The 17,233-nt window shown below is 37.5% G+C and overlaps 1 protein-coding gene across 2 annotated transcripts in view; it reads left to right on the forward strand.

Annotated features, from left to right (window-relative positions):
- Window positions 1–17,233, forward strand: part of GALNT13 (polypeptide N-acetylgalactosaminyltransferase 13) — a 648,808-nt gene that overhangs the window by 597,645 nt on the left and 33,930 nt on the right. For both annotated transcript variants that reach the window (XM_005676121.3, XM_018063172.1), the window contains exon 11: window positions 3,081–3,179. In XM_005676121.3, coding sequence (XP_005676178.2) covers window positions 3,081–3,179 — 99 coding nt within the window. The remainder of the gene's footprint in view (window positions 1–3,080; window positions 3,180–17,233) is intronic.

Genomic DNA, 17,233 nt, shown 5'->3' on the forward strand with positions numbered 1-17,233 from the left:
AATCGCAGCACACCAGGTCTCCCTGTCCATCACCATCTCCCGGAGTTCACTCAGACTCGCGTCCATCGAGTCAGTGATGCCATCCAGCCATCTCATCCTCTGTCATCCCCTTCTCCTCCTGCCCTCATTCCTTCCCAGCATCAGAGGCTTTTCCAATGTGTCAGCTCTTCGCATGAGGTGGCCAAAGTACTGGAGTTTCAGCTTTAGCATCATTCCTTCCAAAGAAATCCCAGTGCTGATCTCCTTCAGAATAGACTGGTTGGATCTCCTTGCAGTCCAAGGGACTCTCAAGAGTTTTCTCCAACACTACAGTTCAAAAGCACCAATTCTTCGGAGCTCAGCCTTCTTCACAGTACAACTCTTACATCCATACAGGACCACAGGACAAACCATAGCCTTGACTAGACGGATCTTAGTCGCCAGAGTAATGTCTCTGCTTTTGAATATGCTATCTAAGTTGGTCATAACTTCCCTTTTGAGGAGTAAGCGTCTCTTAATTTCATGCTGCAATCACCATCTGCAGTGATTTTGGAGCCCCCCAAAATAAAGTCTGACACTGTTTTCACTGTTTCCCCATCTATTTGCCATGAAGTGGTGGGACCAGATGCCATGATCTTTGTTTTCTGAATGTTGAGCTTTAAGCCAACTTTTTCACTCTCCTCTTTCACTTTCATCAAGAGGCTTTTCAGTTCCTCTTCACTTTCTGCCATAAGGGTCATTTGCAGATTGTCATCCATCTATCTGAGGTTATTGATATTTCTCCTGGCAATCTTGATTCCGGCTTGTGTTTCTTCCAGTCCAGCGTTTCTAATGATGTACTCTGCATAGAAGTTAAATAAGCAGGGTGACAATATACAGCCTTGATGTACTCCTTTTCCTATTTGGAACCAGTCTGTTGTTCCATGTCCAGTTCTAACTGTTGCTTCCTGACCTGCATACAGGTTTCTCAAGAGGCAGGTCGGTGGTCTGGTATTCCCATCTCTTTCAGAATTTTCCACAGTTGATTGTGATCCACACAGTCAAAGGCTTTGGCATAGTCAATAAGGCAGAAATAGATGTTCTTCTGGAACTCTCTTGCTTTTTCCATGATCCAGCGGATGTTGGCAATTTGATCTCTGGTTCCTCTGACTTTTCTAAAACCAGCTTGAACATCTGGAAGTTCACAGTTCACATATTGCTGAATCAAATCCCTTATGATTATACAGTGGAAGTGAGAAATAAATTTAAGGGACTAGATCTGATAGAGTGCCTGATGAACTATGGAATGAGGCTCATGACATTGTACAGGAGACAGGGATCAAGACCATTCTCATGGATAAGAAATGCAAAAAAGCAAAATGGCTGTCTGGGGAGGCCTTACAAATAGCTGTGAAAACAAAAGAAGTGAAAAGCAAAGGAGAAAAGGAAAGATATAAGCATCTGAATGCAGAGTTCCAAAGAAGAGCAAGAAGAGATAAGACAGCCTTCTTCAGCGATCGATGCAAAGAAATAGAGGAAAACAACAGAATGGGAAAGACTAGAGATCTCTTCAAGAAAATTAGAGATACCAAGGGAATATTTCATGCAAAGATGGGCTCGATAAAGGACAGAAATGGTATGGACCTAACAGAAGCAGAAGACATTAAGAAGAGGTGGCAAGAATACACAGAAGAACTGTACAAAATAGATCTTCACGACCAAGATAATCAGGATGGTGTGATCACTCACCTAGAGCCAGACATCCTAGAATGTGAAGTCAAGTGGGCCTTAGAAAACATCACTATGAACAAAGCTAGTGGAGGTGATAGAATTCCAGTTGAGATATTTCAAACCCTGAAAGATGATGCTGTCAAAGTGCAGGTTCAATATGCCAGCAAATTTGGAAAACTCAGCAGTGGCCACAAGACTGGAAAAGGTCAGTTTTCACTCTAATCCCAAAGAAAGGCCCAACCCCTTTCCAAGTGTGAATTTCAATTGCTGACTGGGGCTTTACTGCAAATCACATCATTTTCCCCAACTCCGGCAACCATTACCTGACCATGGGGTTCTGTACCATAAAAAAAAGTTGAATTGTAGAAACCTAATCCAGCATCTACAGAAGTTTCTAATCATACTCATTTGCCAAGAGGGAGAAACAGGCACCTGAAGCATACATAACTAAATATATCCAAGTAATGAGTGAGTGAACAGTAAAATATGTGTCCTAATAAGAGCCAGAGAAAAGAACTTTTTGGAAGCAGAGTGGACAAGTGTAAAACCTACTACTTTGGGTTGAGACTAAAGGAAAAATATCTAAAACATTCTATTAGAAAACTTTTTCTTCGTTTTTACATTCACTTGTACTTGACTTAGTAATTTGGGCATCTTTAAAGTCAATAAATGGCTTTTGTAAAATTACATTTGGCACAAATATATATTAACATGTTAATTATGAGACTAATGCAGTGTCTGAGTGTAAACCATGAATCTTATGTTTGCAGTTGGCAATTTAATCTTGGTTTTGAAAAATTTTTCCTGTGAAATCACCATTTATCCTTGTAATAGTTTTTCTTAGGGTCAACTGCTTTCCACTGTTTGGTATTAGGAATGCAAAAAGATTCATGTTTTAGTTAAAAAATTTTCAGTGTAATTAATCTTTATAAATGTACAGAATGGAGCATCCAGTAACAAAGCAACGAAAAATACATGAATTTGCATATTTGACCAATTTGTTTCTATTACTTTGCATATGGCACTGTAGGACTTAAGGACTTCGCAAATATACTACAATTATTTGGGTGGAATTTTGAGACTGTCCTAATTTTCAGAAGATTTGGGAAGAACTCCTATTTTGTAATATGTAGATGTTTTCGTCTTCTCTAATACTACGCTATAAACAAAGAGTGCCTCTTGACTGGATGCTAATGACAATGCCAGTGCTATTCAAGTTTACTTGAATGGGAGTTTAGAATGTTATACAGGTATCATAATAGAGAAAAATAAATATTTAAAGCTTTGTCTTTTCCTTGGAGAAATCTCCTTACAAAAATATTATTTTGCTATCAATAAGCAATTTGAAAATACCAAAGATTTTCTGACTTACATTTTTGTGTTTCCTTTAGATAAGAAATGTTGAAACAAATCAATGTTTAGACAACATGGGCCGCAAGGAAAATGAAAAAGTGGGTATATTCAACTGTCATGGTATGGGAGGAAATCAGGTAAACTTCATTTTTTATCAGCTTCATATTTGTGGGGGAAGATATTGTGTAAACTATCCAGGTAGATTATGGCTCACTACCAATAACAGTGTCTTAGTAAATTGACAAGCATTCTAATCAAGACTTAATTTATGTCCTTAACATATAATAACTATGTTATTATTCCAAGTATTGTAAGAAAACACTGAAGAATTTAATAAGTAGGGCAACATCTTTAATTAGCCTAGAGTGAATGAGGGCAGCCAGATGTTTCAGACCTATTTCCTATTAGCATGTATGAGAAGGCGAGGACTGCATTTTATTGTTAACTCAATCATATAAAATAATCACTCAACAATTATGGTTTCCAAATGGTGCTTACCCTGAATTTCTTCTTCAAATGTTTCTTGTCTATCATGTTTTCTATGACTTTTGGTAGTTTAATAAAATTTTAAGTGCATAGATAAGCAGGTTTGTTAACAACTTTGCTTTTGCTATCTGAAGATGCCCTTCAGATCCGGTAAAAATGTATTATTTAAACAAGATTTATACTTAACTAAAATTCTAGGACACATGTTTTGTGTGTGATGGTCGAATTAATTATCAGAACCTTACCAAACTATAACAAGGATTCTTGTGTTTTCTGTAAGCAACGAAAAGCAGCACTGCAAGGTGGAAAAAGTAAAAGCTGCTTGGCTGTGAGTCTTGCTGCCACAGCCACCTTCAGAGGTTTAATTTGACGTTCATGGGAACTTAAAGCACAGTTAAGAGATAGCTGCTCCTTGGTAGACAAGTTGTCTAAAAGGGTCAAGGTGAAGAACATGAGTGAGCTGTTTATCTAGCATTTTAGAGTGAACTGAGGAGGCAGAAATGATTCTGTTCATCACAACATGATGGTGATTATTTGTAATAGCTCAATGTATCAAGAATCCATAGAAAGATCTTCAGGATCAAGATGTCTGCTCACCTACTCCCATAAATACATCAGAAATACATCTATAACTGTAACGATTCACAAAGAATACATACTGAACACTGGCAAAAGACCTCAGACTTCTGAAAGGGCAAGAACCCCTCCCATAACTGATAGGACAAAAGAATAAAGGAAAAATAAAGTAGTCAAAATGGGAACTGCACCCCAGGGAGGAAGCTATGAAGGAAGAAAACTTCTGCACCCAGGAAAGTCCCTTCTACAGTAGGAAGATCAGCTGGGATCTTCCAGCTGATGGAGAGGAAGCTTTGGAGCCAGGGAGGAGAGGGCAGCAACGAGCCTGAGTAAGGCAAGATGAAGAGTAACCTGCACAGACAGATCAGTAAGACTGCCTTGTGCTCCCCAGCCTGAGATGCTTGTCTGTCAGTATGGACAGGGGCTGGGTGCTGAAGCTTGGGCTATAGAGGTCAGACTCAGGTAGAGGACAGGAATCGGCTGTGCAGAGAAACCCTGCCAGAGTGGCAACCAAAGATGTACTTGGAAGAAGCTTGGGGATGACCGAGAGGCAAGGTGCCAATGTTTCGGAGATACAGGAGGAGAGGGGTGGGAACGCCATAGGAGCTTCTTTCCCTGTGCACACTCTTAGGTAACAAGACACCACCTACATGAGCTCCAGTGATGGGCAGAAGTGAACACTGCCACTAGCCCACCCAGAAGCAGTCTCCAATGACTGCCCCTGCTGCCCTGGGAGTGCTCTGGCTGCCACTGATGTTAGGAAACCCAGGAGGAGGGGCAAGCATTCTTCAATATCTGCCAGTCAGTCAGTATGATATACCACATCAACAAACTGAAGAATAAAAACGAAATGACCATCTCAAAAGACACAGAAGAGGTTTTGACAAAAATCAGCACCAATTTATGATGAAAACTCCCCAGAGAGTCATCATAGAGGGACGCTTCCTCAGCATAATAAAGGCCGTATATGACAAAGCCAGAGCTACCATCACTCTCAGCTGTGAAAAACTGAAAGCATTTCCCCTAAGATCAGGAACAAGACAAGGATGTCCACTCGTATTCAACATAGTTTGGGAAGATGATCAACATCAGAAATTAAGAGAGAAATGCAAATCAGAACTACAATGAGGTTTAACCTCATACCAGGCAACTGGTAGAACACCCATCATCAAAGTCTATAATCACTAAATGCTGGAGAAGGTGTGGAGAAAAGGGAACCCTCCTACACTGTTGGTAGGAATGTAAATGGATATAGCCACTATGGCGAACAATATGGGGGTTTCTTTAAAAACTAAAAATAGTTCTATTTTAGTTAAGAAACCCTCATATTGCTTTCCATAGTGACAGTACCCACTTACACGATCCAGCAATCCCACTCCTGGGCATATATCTGGAGAAAATCTTACTCAAATGATGCATACACCCCAGTGTTCACTGCAGCACTGAAGCCAAAACGTGGAAGCAACCAGAATGTCCATCGATAGAGGAATGGATAAACAAGATGTTGTACAAATATACAGCGAAGCCATAAAAGAGAATGAAATAATGTCATTTCCAGGAATGTGGATGGACCTAGAGATTATCATAAATGAAGAAAGTCAGAGAAAGACAAATATCATATACTATTGCTTAATGTGGAATATAAAAGATGATACCAATGAACTTACATATAATACAGAAACAGACTCGTAACAAATTTCTAGCTACCAAAGGGAAAATGTGGGGTGGAAGGATAAATTAGGAGTTTGGGATTAACATAAACACACTACTATACATAAAACAAAGAATCACCAGAGACCTACTGTATAGCACAGAGTACTCTACTCAGTATTCTGCAATAACCTATATGGGAGAAGAATCTGAAAAAGAATAAATATATGTATAAGTAAATCACTGCTGTATATCTGAAACTAACACAACATGTAACTCAACTATAAGATTTAAAGAAAAAAAAAAAGGATCCACAGAGAAAAAGCCAGAATGTAATGGCCCTGTTGAGTTTTGGCACCATACTTCAAATCAGACTTTTGCACAATTCAATGGAAAACAGTAAAATGATGCTTCTCCCTACAACTAAACAAAGACAACTTAATTATTAAAATCCTAATTAGTACCTCGCAGTTTAAATTTAAACAAGAAAGTATGTGAGTCAAACCTTCTAAATTACAGCATGGGGAAATGAGTAAGTGAGAGATGATGGAAACAACCACGCAGTCAGAACACTGACAGAGCATTCGCAAATGGTCCAGCTTATTATACTGATTCATGGTGAGTGTCCAAGGTTTCTATTACCAAAGTCACGGTGAATTCAGCCCCAAGTGGCAAAAGCTATCATGGGACTAAATAAACAGGGCTTTACTTTTTCATACAGCATGAAATCTGAAAGTAATCAGTTGCTGATAATTTGTTCAGGTCCTCAATAATTCCACCAAGAAACCAGATACTTTCTTTTTTTTGTTGTTGTTCATTCTGATTACATTTCTCAATGTAATTGGGTTTCTTTTTCTTTTTTATTTTTTTTAAATTTTTTTTAATTTTAAAATCTTTAATTCTTACATGTGTTCCCAAACATGAACCCCCCTCCCACCTCCCTCCCCATAACATCTCTCTGGGTTCTTATAGTTAAGTTTTAGCATCAGCTGGTCACAAGAAGGCTACTAAAACTCCATCATGTGTACATTCAAAGCAGGAAGAAGTGGGAATAGAGAAGACTGAAACAGCCATACCTGTCCTTCTATTAAGAAAAGCAGATGCCTTTCTAGAGGCTCAACACACCTCTATGTATGACTCTCTGGCCACAAAAGTCTAATTTTGACACCTCATGGCACAAATACACTAAATACATCATCTCACTCTCACACATAGCTTTTCCTCATAGTTTATTTACCATGGTATTGAGTAGACATTTAGAAGTGTCTCCCATAATGATTTCAACAGCTTATGAAAAAAGCAACTCATTATTTGTACCAGGATGACATGCAGAATTCTAAAAGAAAACATTATTTATGAGATCACTCTGATTCAAATATAGATGAAAATGAGGGAGGAAGAGCCTTCAGGTGAATTATCCTCATGGATTCATTAAGATGCCATCAGTTCCGTTCAGTTCAGTAGCTCAGTCGCGTCTAACTCTTTCCAACTCCATGGACTGCAGCATGCCAGCCCTCCCTGTCCATCACCAACTCCCAGAGTTTAATCAAACTCATGTCCATTGAGTCGGTGATGCGATCCAACCATCTCATCCTCTACTGTTCCCTTCTCCTCCTGCCTTCAATCTTTCCCAGCATCAAGGGCTTTGCAAATGAGTCAGCTCTTTGCATCAGGTGGCCAAAGTATTGGAATTTCAGCTTCAGCATTAGTCCTTCCAATGAACACTCAGGACTGATCTTTAGGAGGGACTGGTTGGATCTCCTTGCAGTCCAAGGGACTCTCAAGAGTCTTCTCCAACACCACAGTTCAAAAGCATCAATTCTTCAGCACTCACCTTTCTTTATAGTCCAACTCTAACATCCATACATGACTACTGGAAAAACCATAGCCTTGACTAGATGGACTTTTCTTGACAAAGTAATGTCTCTGCTATTTAATATGCCATCTAGGTTGGTCATAATTTTCCTTCCAAGGTGTAAGCATCTTTTTAATTTCATGGCTACAATCAGCATCTGCAGTGATTTAGCTGCTAAGTTGCTTCAGTCGTGTCTGACTCTGTGTGACCCCATAGACGGCAGCCCACCAGGCTCCCCCATCCCTGGGATTCTCCAGGCAAGAACACTGGAGTGGGTTGCCATTTCCTTCTCCAATGCATGAAAGTGGAAAGTGAAAGGGAAGTCGTGTCCGACCCTTAGCATGGACTGCGGCCTACCAGGCTCCTCCATCCATCGGATTTTCCAGGCAAGAGTACTGGAGTGGGGTGCCACTGCCTTCTCCGGCAGTGATTTTGGAGCTCCCCAAAAAAAGGCAGCCACTGTTATTGTTTCCTCGTCTATTTGCCATGAAGTGATGGGACCAGATGCCATGATCATAGTTTTCTGAATGTTGAGCTTTAAGTCAACTTTTTCACTCTCCTCTTTCAATTTCATCAAGAGGCTCTTTAGTTCTTCTTCACTTTCTGCCCTAAGGGTGGTGTTATCTGCATATCTGAGGTTATTGATATTTCTCCCAGCAATCTTGATTCCAGCTTGTGCTTCCTCCAGCCCAGCATTTCTCATGATGTGCTCTGCATATAAGTTAAATAAGCTGAGTGACAATATATAGCCTTGACGTACTCCTTTTCCTATTTGGAACCAGTCTGCTGTTCCTTGTCCAGTTCTAACTGTTGCTATGGTTACTGTTCAAAAGGATATCCAGTCATATGCTTAAATTTGTCTAAATGACACAATACTTAGATCATAAATGCTTAAAATATTTAAAGCGTCTGCCTGTAATGCAGGAGACCTGGGTTCGATCCCTGGGTTGGGAAGATCCCCTGGAGAAGGAAATGGCAACCCACTCCAGTATTCTTGCCTGGAGAATCCCATGGACAGAGGAGCCTGGTGGGCTGCAGTCCACGGGGTCTCAAAGAGTCGGACAGGACTGAGTGACTTCAGTTTCACTTTTATAAGTCCAGAAGTAAACTATGCCACTCTACCGTAGACTTCCTATTGGGAGGGCCAGTCCATTCTAAAGATCAGTCCTGGGTGTTCTTTGGAAGGAATGATGCTAAAGCTGAAACTCCAATATTCTGGCCACCTCACGTGAAGAGTTGACTCATTAGAAAAGACCCTGATGCTGGGAGGGATTGGGGGCAGGAGGAGAAGGGGATGACAGAGGATGAGACGGCTGGATGGCATCACTGACTCGATAGATGTAAGTCTGAGTGAACTCCAGGAGTTGGTGATGGACAGGGAGGCCTGGCGTGCTACAATTCATGGGGTTGCAAAGAGTCAAACACGACTGAGCAACTGAATTGAACTGAACTGATATCTTACTCCACTCTTCATCCCCAGTACCTGGTACTTAGGATATGGTAGGCACTTAATGTACTTAATAAATACTAGTCAAATAAATAGATGGAAGAATTCATGGCCAGAATAATGGATTTATACCCTAGTACTATATAGACACTGCCAAAAATGTTGTTATTGTCATAGTAACCAAAATTATAGAAAGATACTAATCTCAGGGATTCATAAATAAAGGGGACAAATAAAAAATAAATAAACCCCATAACTACACATTTTCTAATGTCTCTACATTATCTAGTTAATGACAAGATAAACTTTAAAACCAATATTTTTCATCTATATGAATACTTATTCATGTCTACAAATATGAGAATGCTTACTGAAGCCCATTTTGTCATAACACAAATAATGGAAACAAATATTTACCAAGAGGAGCATGTTTAAATAAATCATAGTATATCCATAGTACAGATTACTACTTAGCCACCAAAATGACTGAGAGGTCTAAATGTATTGTCATCAAAAACTGAAAAGGGGAAAATAACAAAGTACAACTTACTTTGAATTTGAATGATCTTGTTTGTGGAAAATGTCTGTGAACATTTTTTCTCTATCTATTAATAGTATCTGTAATAGCCATATATAAATGCTATGCAACTTATTAGAAATATATAGATATCTATTTGGAATATAAATTGCCACTGGAGAGAGGATTAAGCTGGAATAGGAAATTTTTCTTTTTACCCCACATTTTCCTGTGTGTGTATATACATATATATATAACTGTCATAACTAAAAAATGGAGAAATTGAACTGCTGAAATAAAAAGATATCATTTTATAATACTATTCTGATCTGATCAATTGCATACCTTGTACGTTACTTAATATTTTTGAGCTTCAGTGTTTTATCTATAAAATGCATACAAATTTTCCCTCAATTTTTTTCTCTAAAGACTAGTAAACTTTATAAAACAAATAACTAGCATAGCATATACTAGATAGCACATTTTGCTCTACTGCTATTAATTATTCTCTTTATTATTTCCATTTGTGTTCTCCCTTATCTCAGTCTTTACTTCTAAGAGTAAAAAATGTTCAGTGCCTAATGCCAGAGGTAAGTTAAAAGCCCAAGACACTTTATGGTATTGTTAAGGTCAGTAAAAAGAACCGCTTCTGTTTTTCTAACAAATAAGTATTATGAAAAATATTAAAGCACCACATAAATGCTATTCTGGTGTCTTTTTTATGGAATTCACTGTTTCTAGCAGTATTAATACTAGCATGATTGAAAATTTGACTGACTTTTAAAAAGAACAGATCTCAGGATTTTATTCTCAGAGCTACCTCCCTGTTTTTATTGCTATTCTTTTGCGTTACCATGGAAACAGCATTTATTTTTATGGTTATTTAGCTTTGAATTTTTAAAAGTAGCCCCAACCCCTAAAAATATTCAAATTTCTTTCTCCTGCTTTTTATATAAAAGTCAAAACAAATGTTGTTTTTCTTTTTTTAGTTTTTTTTTTTTTTTTTTTTTTGCTCATTTACTTTTCTAAATCAAGGGACTTTATATTTCAGGACAGTTATGTCTTTCACCATTTCTCCTTGCATGGATGTTTTGGTAGTTTGGTTTTTGTTAAATTTTGGAGATATCTCGAAGAAACTTACTTTTCAGTAGTTCTTGGAAGTATCCAGCATACTCCTTCTCTCGTCATTCCTAGCACTGGGCACAGTGCTTGGGATATTGTAGGCACCTAATAAAAATTAGTCAAGTAAATAGATGAAAGAATACCTGGATGTTTTTTTATCAGAAATACTGTGAAACAGAGTAGCAAGTGAAGAATTATTATTGAAATCAACACTTGATCATCTTGAGGTGCTCTCTCTAAAACTTTAGTAATCCAAGTCTTCTAGCCCTAATAACAAAATTGATACTATTAATTCCTATCTGTTCTTGAAATGCTTTCTTTAGCAAACCATATCAAAATGATCATTACTTCAAAAGCATGAAAATAAATAAGAATATGATTAAAACTTGAATATAACATTTTGCAAGTGAAAGAAAGAACTTACAATTTACTGGTAGAAAATGTGTTACTAGAAGTTACGGAATTATCTTCTTTATGCTTTTGAAAAGATGACGTGGATTCCTAGAAGTAGTTTCATGTTACTGATGACTCAGATTTATATCTTCACCCTCACTCTCTCCTGAGCTCTGGAATCTGTTGCTAATTAATAACTGGAATTCTCTACAGGCATCTCAGAATCGAAGCTTTCCAAACTGTACTCATTTTCTTCCCCTTCACACAACCATACAAAATCAAAATCTGACATAGACACTCCTGAAATTTCATCAGTCCCCAAAGTCCCTATTTCTATGAAAATAATACCCCTTGATTCCTACCTGTAAGTCCTTTTAAAACCAGGATTTTTGTCTTTGTCCTGGCCTACATCTTTCACCTGTGTGGTTAAAAAAAAAAAAACAAAAAACTCATTTCCATATATCATAGGGAATTCCAGAAATACATCCCATATGTGTTACATTAAATCAGATTAAACACTCCAGTAATTCTTCACTGTCCAAAAATAAAGTAAAAACTCTCTAGTTATGAGATTCAAAGCACTTCATAATTTCATCCCCATATGGCTTTTCAGCAGTGTCCCTGGATGTTCTAATAGTTCCTTGTGCTCTAGACATGTTTGAAGGTGAAGGTGAAGGTGAAGTCACTCAGTCGTATTCGACTCTTTGCGACCCTGTGGACTATAGACCAACAGGCTCCTCAGTCCATGGGATTCTCCAGGCAAGAATACTGGCAATCTTTAGGTTGCCATTTCCTTCTCCAGGGGATCTTCCGACCCAGGGATTGAACCCAGGTCTCCCACAATCCAGGCAGACGCTTTAACCTCAGAGCTACCAGGGATATGCCTTTATTCCCTACATACTCTGTGTATTCTTATGTCTCTGCAATGTTCTATTTGCCCTATTGGCCAAATATGGCTCCACTCACAAGCTTAAGACATACTCACTGTTTAAAAGCCAAATAATTTAGCTTCTTTTCTGCTACCTATTGGCTAACAACTTCTTAAACTAAACAGGACATATTTTAATGGATAAACTATAATTTAGATTCAATCAAACCTTTACTGTTTAAGATGTTATTTATAACTTTTCACTGTTATAGTCCAGGCTCATTGGTACTCTTGTAGCTAAAACCTGGTGAGCTTCCATCCATATTTACTTCTTTAGAAATGTCTAGAAGTTAAGTTTGCTGGATCAAAAGTTATACATCATTATAAGGCTTTTAATATATAGTGACAAATTGTCCTCTTTAATATTTCACCAATTTAATAGGACAAACAGCTAAAATAGGAAGAGGCACTGCAATAGATACTTAACATGCATTATTCTTTTTGATTTTTACAATAATCTATGAAGTGCCTAGTGTTATTCTAATTTTTAAACTCCTCACGAGTTTAATGGAAACCTTGAGATTAATAATGTGATTGAGGTGGTAAAGCCAGTTTGAACCAAAATCTGGCCGACTCCACACCAGTTTTATATTCACTGCATCTGCACTGAATCCCAGCCACACTCTCCCAGCGCTGTGATCACAGAGACCAATTCTAACGGTGTATCTTTCTTGTTTTTTTTCTTTGCCACTATAGTTTGGGAGAAACATTTTATCTTGCTTTAAATCACATATCTAACAAAATCAATGCATGTAAGCATTTTTAAAGATAGCATTAGTACTTTATGAATTTCATAACCATGCCTTTGCTTATGTTTTCATTGGAGTTTGAGATGGCTCTTTGTTCACTACTTATAAAAACCTTTATTATCTTCTGTTATACACATTAAATATATATTTCTGACTTGACAGTTTGTTCACATTGTGTTTTCATATACAGACTTTTAAATAGTTTATCCCAATCAATATTTGCCTTTATGTTTTCTCTTTTTGATGTCAAAATACCATGCTTTTCTAATGAGGTGCTTTTACATGACATTTAAGATCATCGTACAGGAGCCAACAGTAAATAGGTCTTAGCCTCACTGGATATATACTGGATCTACTTAAGGACTGACACTAATTTTTAGTGACAATTTTAAGTAAAATTTATATAAGTGAGTCAAAGTAGATTAATATTTATAAAATAGCCATTTTACTTTGTTAAAATATCAATATAAAATTTTTGAAAATATATCTTTAATCAAAGATAGGGAGAAGAGCAGCCTTTGTAAACACTGTACTTATTCCTTTTAAAGACAAAGAACATAAAGCAATGGAAAAACACTCACATTTTAGCAAATGCATTTATAATGTTTCTCTTTCTCCCTGGAGCCACTCATTTGGAGAAAGCTAGAAAGCACATGGAAACAGTCTGTGTAATTTATTGCAGTACTTGATTCAGTCATTTTTCAAGGTAGCAAGTCTAGAGAAGCTTATGATAGCCATTTATTAAAACCATATTGTCTGCCAAGATAAAGAGATCATTAGGTATTATCCATACTTTCATATAAATATCTCCTCTTCCTCTAAAATTCTGTTATTTATACTTAAGAAAAACCCAAATTATGACAGGTTATTACAAATTCTTATAGTAAACAAACACATTCTCTCCTTATTACAGACCCTCTCCTAGAAAAACTTAATTATTTTAGTAATGCTTTCTAATGTACTCATGAATTGTAATGGATATACTCATTCAAGAGATATGTATTCATTTTAAATATTAGATTTTTATAAGCAAAGTTTATATCTTATAATTACATTTCTATAATTTGGTCCCCTTTTAGTAACCTGAATACTAGAATTAAAACTTGCCAGGGATTTCACAAAGTAAAATCCCACAATGGCCATTAAATGTTAAAATGAGTTGGATACATGTGAGCCAGAAGAGAGCAGAGTTATTATAATTTCTGTAGAACTAGGGATTATTCCAAGAGCCTCTCAATCTCATTAATGCTTGGCTGGGAGAACCTGTCTTGTGTCTGGTAGGCTCAGTCTCCTGTCAGGGGACTAAAAGATACTGAGGCTGGAATGGCAAATTGGCTCATCACTCATTCCACAAAGGTGGCTGTGCCAGTCTGTAACAGATACTCTAGATGAGGTTAGTATATGATGTTAGTAGGAGAAAATATATACAAACAGCTCACACTGACCTCGTTTTTCAGTGGGTCATGCAGTATCTATACTGTTCATCAAGTCCATCAATACAAGAGTAAGTTTCCTTCCAAGTAAGTCTCAGCAGGGCCTTATATCATGGGATTAGTCTGGTATATAAAAAAAAAATCTTTAGGATACATATACAAGTCAGTGAGAAATAGCATTATTTCTATGCTACTCTGGTTATTCTTGATTCTTTTCATTCTATTTTCCCAGGAAATTAATCTTCTTAGATTTACCTTCATGGAAGCTCCAAAGTCATATCAATTCCTAAGCTTACACCCACTGCTTAAAACTGACTGATGCATATTTCTACTTAAATGACCAACTGTAACCTCAAACTCAGTATGTCTAGGACTAATCACCCTTCATCCAAAGCCCTTTTTCTTCAGTCTTTGTATTTGTCTGTCTTTTTCATTTTCTTTTCTCTCTTTTCATATCCTGCTCTTCTCAAACTAAGCACTAAGCCTTATGAATGTTCTCTACTTGTCCTTCTTACCTATTCTTTTATTAATAATTCTGCTTTCCAAATCTGGGCCTTTATTGCCTATTTGATTTATTACAATAGTTTTAGCAAAGCTCCAGCTTTTTCTCATATTTACTCCATCTCATTTGCTAATGAAGTGAGACTCCTTTAAAAATATCATTGCCAAATGGAAAAACAAAAAATCTTTAATATCCCCAGTTATTACAAGATAAAATTAACATTGTTTACCAGTCAAAGCTCTATAGTCTGATCCCTTCTTACCTTTGAAATTATCTCCTGTTGTTCACCCATACAGACTTTCAACTTTATCATCTCTATTGAGTACAGCCAGAACAGACATTTTAAAAATTGTTACCATTATCCATTTTTAAAAATCATATCTTTGCCTTTTCTTTTTTTAATATAAATTTATTTATTTTAATTGGAGGTTAATTACTTTGCCTTTTCTTTTACCCATCTGATATCACCTTTCTCCATTTTTTCTAACTACATAAATTCTAGTTTACATAATTTCCTAGTTTATATCCTTCATCTAGTTCCACTTCACCATCCTCCTTGTAGTAATTTATTTTTTCTGATTTTCAATACATACTGGTATTTCCTTTCTCTGAACTCACAATATTTTAAACTTTTTGTCAGTTTTAATTATTCATATACAATATCTCAATGTTTCTCTTACTTTTAGCTCTTATATTTTCATTCAATTATGTACGTTTGTTCTCACCTCCAAAAGCAAATGGTAAATTCTTCTTGAAGTAAATATTAGTTAATTCCCTTTTCTTAATCTTTCTATAGTAATAAATGCTTACTGAAAGAATGAATGGGTAAAAAAAATTCGTACAAAAATTTTAAAGTTACTCAAAGACCTGCTATCAACATAGAAATAACTTCAAAATTTGGGAGAAGCACATAAAGGAAAGTCTTCCTGGCAGATGAAACTGCTCTTAGGAAAATGCCTAGATCTGAGGCTGTAGTAGGCTGAAAAAGGACTTCCAAAGGTATCCACATCCTAAGCCTTGGAACTTGTGAATGTTATATGGCAGAAGACCCTGCAGATGTGATTAAATTAAGCATCATGATATAGGGAGACTGTCTCAATTATGTGGTTGGCACTCAGTGCAACCACATGTATGCGTATGAGAGGAGGGCAGAGGGGAATTTGACACACAGATGAGGAGAAGGAAATGTGACCAAAGAGGCACAGATAGGAGTGATGTAGCCACAAGCAAAGAAAAGCTAAGCTGTTGCCAGAAAGTACAAGAGGCAAAGTACAAATGCTCCCCTAGCGCCTCCAGAGGAAGCACTGCCTTGCTGGCACCATAACACAAACTAGTGAAACGGATTCAAATGCCTGACCTCCAGAACAGTGAGGGAATAAATCACCGTTATTTTAAGTCATTAAGTTTGTGGTAATTTGTTTCAGTAGCCACATGAAAATAACCTTCTGTTCAGTTCAGTTGCTCAGTCGTGTCCATCTCTTTGTGACCCCATGAATTGCAGCACGCCAGGCCTCCCTGTCCATCACCAGCTCCCAGAGTTTACTCAAACTCATGTCCATTGAGTCGGTGATGCCATCCAGACATCTCATCCTCTGTCGTCCCCTTCTCCTTCTGCCCACAATCCCTCCTAAAATCAGGGTCTTTTCCAATGAGTCAACACTTTGCATGAGGTAGCCAAAGTATTGGAGTTTCAGCTTTAGCATCAGTCCTTCCCAGTGAACACCCAGGACTGATCTCCTTTAGAATGGACTGGCTGGATATCCTTGCAGTCCAAGGGACTCTCAAGAGTCTTCTCCAACACCACAGTTCAAAAGCATTAATTCTTCAGTGCTCACCTTTCTTCACAGTCCACCTCTCAAATCCATACATGACCACTGGAAAAACCATAGCCTTGACTAGACGGACCTTTGTTGGCAAAGGAATGTCTCTGCTTTTTCATACGCTATCTAGGTTGGTCACAACATTCCTTCCAAGGAGTAAGTGTCTTTTATTTCATGGCTGCAATCACCATCTGCAGTGATTTTGGAGCCCAAAAAGTCTGACATTGTTTCCACTGTTTCCCCATCTATTTCCCATGAAGTGCTGGGAACAGATGCCATGATCTTCATTTTCTGAATGTTGAGCTTTAAGCCAACTTTTTCACTCTCCTCTTTCATTTTCATCAAGAGGCTTTTTAGTTCCTCTTCACTTTCTGCCATAAGGGTGGTGTCATCTGCATATCTGAGGTTACTGATATTTCACCCAGCAATCTTGATTCCAGCTTGTGTTTCTTCCAGCCCAGCGTTTCTCATGATGTACTCTGCATATAAGTTAAATAAGCAGGGTGACAATAGACAGCCTGATGTACTCCTTTTCCTATTTGGAACCAGTCTATTGTTCCATATCCAGTTCTAACTGTTGCTTCCTGACCTGCATACAGATTTCTTAAGAGGCATGTCAGGTGGTCTGGTATTCCCATCTCTTATAGAATTTTCCACAGTTTATTGTGAATCACATAGTCAAAGGCTTTGGCATAGTCAATAAAGCAGAAATA

The sequence above is a fragment of the Capra hircus genome, chromosome 2 (assembly GCF_001704415.2).
Source record: "Capra hircus breed San Clemente chromosome 2, ASM170441v1, whole genome shotgun sequence".
In the NCBI taxonomy this organism is placed as follows: domain Eukaryota; kingdom Metazoa; phylum Chordata; class Mammalia; order Artiodactyla; family Bovidae; genus Capra; species Capra hircus.